This window comes from Fukomys damarensis, unplaced genomic scaffold (genome assembly GCF_012274545.1).
Source record: "Fukomys damarensis isolate Sample0158 unplaced genomic scaffold, DMR_v1.0_HiC HiC_scaffold_27, whole genome shotgun sequence".
Classification (NCBI taxonomy): Eukaryota; Metazoa; Chordata; class Mammalia; order Rodentia; family Bathyergidae; genus Fukomys; species Fukomys damarensis.
Genome location: NW_022900939.1, coordinates 21,130,755 through 21,134,730, shown reverse-complemented (window position 1 = coordinate 21,134,730; position 3,976 = coordinate 21,130,755). Strand labels below are relative to the sequence as shown.

General features: G+C 45.1%; 1 protein-coding gene across 5 annotated transcripts in view; it reads right to left on the bottom strand.

Moving 5' to 3' along the window:
• Chka (choline kinase alpha) overlaps window positions 1–3,976 on the bottom strand; it is a 65,147-nt gene that overhangs the window by 58,516 nt on the left and 2,655 nt on the right. Inside the window, exon 2 of one of the 5 annotated variants that reach the window (XM_033756623.1) lies at window positions 922–1,142. The exons of the other annotated variants lie outside the window; for them this stretch is intronic. Within the exon in view, the coding sequence (XP_033612514.1) occupies window positions 922–947 (26 nt within the window). The 5' untranslated portion in view covers window positions 948–1,142. The remainder of the gene's footprint in view (window positions 1–921; window positions 1,143–3,976) is intronic. 5 annotated transcript variants of the gene reach the window in all.

The following is a 3,976-nucleotide window of genomic DNA, read 5'->3' as shown; positions in this document are numbered from 1 at the left end:
AAAAAAAAAAAAAAAAAAAAAAAGAGGATAGAGTCCAGTGTGAAGTCCTGGCTCAATTCCTAGCTCTTGGGCGAGAGGGAGTAAACCCTAATATAAACTAAGGACTCTGAGTGCTGATGACAACATCACAGACATCACTCTGCTGGGAGATGCTGGTAATGGGGGAGGTTACATATGTTGGGAAAGAGCAGGGGATGTACAGGGACTCTGAACTTCTGCTCAGTTTTGCTATGAGCCTAAAACTGCTCTTCAAAACAAAACAAAACAAAAACACCTCAGCTGCAGGGCTGGGGATTAAGTTCAGTGGTTCCACCACCTGCCTTGCACATGCAGCGACCTGAGTTCCATCCCTAAAAAAAAAAAAAAAAAAAAAAAGAAATGAATTAGGCATGACAGCACACAACTGTAATTCCAGCACTTGGGTAGGGTGAGGCAGGAGGATTGCAAGTTCAAGGCTGACCTAAACTACATGGTGAGATCCTGCCTTCAAAAACAAGAAAAAGCCAACAACAAAAATAACCAATACACACACAAAAGAAAACCACTACAAAGACAGAATTTATTAATATTTCTTAAAAAGTAGAGGGTATGCTTAGCTGTGTAAGTCCCTCAGTAAAATCCCCAGTACCAGAGGAGCCCAGACTCTGGCTGCTTTCCTGCAATCCTCGAGGACAACGACAGCCTCATCCCCCTGTGTTTCCTCAGGACCCTTGGCCTTGCAGACTCACCAGGATGAGCACCGACTCTCCACCCACACTACTGAAACTGGCAGTGCAGAGCTTGCTGAGGGACGAGGACTTGGCCATGGGGGCTGTGGAGGATTTGCCAGGGGAGCTCTTCCCCCCAGTGTTCATGGAGGCCTTCACCAGGGGTCACACTGAGGTCCTGAAGGCCATGGTGCTGTCCTGGCCCTTTCCCTACCTGCCCCTCGGAGCACTGATGAGCATGAGGAGACCACAGACTTCCGACGCCGAGGTGGATATCGTCCAGGTGCAGGAGAGGATGTTACAAGCTGTGCTGGATGGGCTCGATGTGCTGCTGAGCCAGAAGATTTGCTCCAGGAGGTTGAAACTGCAAGTGTTAGATATGGTGGACACGCACCAAAAGTTCTGCAGAGTCTGGGCTGGACACAGATTGGAAGCCTGCTCCTCAGAGGACACGAAGAGGAGAAACACAGGGAAAAGTGAGACAAGGGCGGCAGAAAGGCGACTCCTCAGGGTGGTTGTGGACTTGAGTCTTGGTCAGACATTTCAGTCTCCATTCCAGTCCTACCTCCTCGAGTGGATCCAAAAGAGGAAAGATCTGGTGCAGCTGGATTGTACGAAGCTGTGTGTCACCATACCATGCATTGCAAGTATCACAGAGGTCCTGGAAATGCTAAACCATGGTTCTGTGAAGGAGGTGAATATTCGGAACTTCTGGACACCCTTTACCTTGGTTCATTTTGCCCCTTTCCTGGGCCGTATGAAAAATCTTAAAAAACTAATTCTCAATAACATCCGTGCTCCTGCGTACCTTTCTCTAGCTGAGAGAAAGGAGTTGGTCACCCAAGTCACCTTTGAATTCCTTATGCTTCTCTTTCTGGAGGAGAAGTATATGGAATCTGTCTCCTTCCTGGAAGGCCACCTGGACCAGTTGTTCAGGTGCCTGCCATCCCACCTGGAGACCCTCTCATTAATATACTACGAGCTTTCACACTCTGAGTGGAGCCAGCTGCCACAGTGTCCAAGCATCAGACACCTGAAATACTTAGAGTTGTATGGTATCAGGCTGACGCATTTTAGGCCTGAGCCCCTCCGATCTCTCCTGAATAACCTCGCAGCCATGCTGACCACCCTGCACTTGCAGGCCTGCGGGATCACGGATGCCCAGGTCCATGCCTTTCTGCCCGCCTTGGGCCGCTGCTCCCAGCTCACTACCTTCAGCTACATGAGGAACTGCATGTCCATAGCCACCTTGGAGAGCCTGCTGTGCCACACTGCCAGGCTAAGCAGCTTAAGCCTAGAAATGTATTCTGCTCCTGAAGACGTTTGTGTTTCCAGGCATGGTGTCCGCCAGCTGAGAAATGACCAGATTCTAGATGGGCTGAGGAGGATCATGCTGCCATTGAACCATCCCAGGACAGTTTGGTTTTGTGTTGCTCATTGTGGACTCCCTTGTAGCTGGGAAGTCTATTACCTTCATCCTATCCCATGCAATGATTGTATCCCTATCTAGCTCGGTCCACGTAACCTAGGCTTCACTGTGGGTACCGCGAACTCAGGGCCCTTGTTTCAGCGCAAATGAGAAAACGACAAAACAGATAGGCACCTTGGGACTTGACTTGAAAATAGAAGTGAACATTGTGGACTTGGGTCCTAGACAAGATCAGAAATAAGAATTTGGGTCTCTAGATATAAATTCAGGTTTGAGATGAATGTGTGACTGAATGTAAAGAAATCTGAAATAAAGTTTCACCTAATTAAAAAAAAAAAAAAAAAATCCCCAGTACCAGAAAAAAAGAAACAAACAAAATTTTCACAGTAAATAAAAGTGTGCTAAACTTTATCTTGAAAAATAAAACTAAAAAGTGCTTCTGTTCATTTCATATATATGACAAAATGTAGACAAAATGCAGGGTATAAATTAAACTATGTACTGAAAATAAAAAATAAATTGGGGAATTTTGGCATAATTTCCCCCAAAATTCTAGGATGGCATCATAAGATAATTTGCTTCCTGTTTGAGATTTACTGTTTCATTTTGGAAAAATATCTGAGGACTTCATAAGACTCCTCAAGGTGCTATCTTTTGATATGTATAAGTGATTTTATTTCACAGGGCCAGTGGTACCACCGTATTCACGGTTTGTCCATGGAATATAATGAGGCAACAGATGTGTGAAACTTTTCTAAACCTTATTTTTATTGAACTTTATGAAATTATGCATCAACTTCATCTCACTTCACAACTGCTTGGGAGGTTTGTTTTTGTTTTGTTTGTTTTTTGTGGTTCTAAGGAGTGAACTCAGGGCCTTCACATTGAACTACACATCCAGCACTTTTTTTAATGTAATATTTCAGAAGTCTTGCTGCCCAGCCTGTGATCAAATTTTCAGTCCTCCTGCCTTGCCCCCCCACAGAGTCCTGGGGATTACAGGCGTGCCCCACTAACTGCCAGGCTCTGTGACTTCTATTAATCAGCAATGAGAATGATAATAAAAACTTTTGATCTGACAGACAAGGAAAGAGGTTAGCAGTATAGCTCAGTAGCAGCACCCTTGCCTATACGGCATGAGGTCCTGAGTTCAATCTCCAAAAATAAAACATAGCCCCTTCCCCCCAAAAAAGAAGCCCAAATACATATGGAGAGAAATTAGTGTTGTGACATCTGGGCATGGACAACCCTGTTATCACGTGGCAAAGAAACCAAGTGGAACTAAAAATGATCATTTGTACAAACATTAGAGTGCCAACAGCCAGGGATTTAGCTTAGTGGTACTGCTCCTGCCTTGCAAGCGCAAGGTCTTGAGTTCAATCCCTGGTAAACCCTCCCCCACAAAAAAACTCTATATTTTGTGCTCACTTCAGCAGCACATATAGAGTGCCAGGGAGGGCCAGAGAATCTTCTAGTGCTGGAGATAAAAAGATAAACACGAAATAACCACTAGGAATTCAACTTGAAAGTGGAATGAATACCCACACACACAAACCCAGTAAGGGCTGTGATGTCAAGGCTCAGATATATGAAGTCGTTGGGAGATGGGAAAAAATTTCATTCTATCTCAGCAGGGTATAGTGGCACATGCCTATAATCCCAGCACCCTGGGAAGCTGAGACAGGAAGACAGCAAGTTCAAATCAAACTGGACAACTTAGGTGAGACCCTCTTTCAAAAGTAAAGAACAGGGCTGGAGATTCAGCTCAGTGGTGCCGCTGCCTGCTTTGCAAGCACAAGGACCTGAGTTCAATCCCTAGTACAAAAAAAAAAAACAAAAA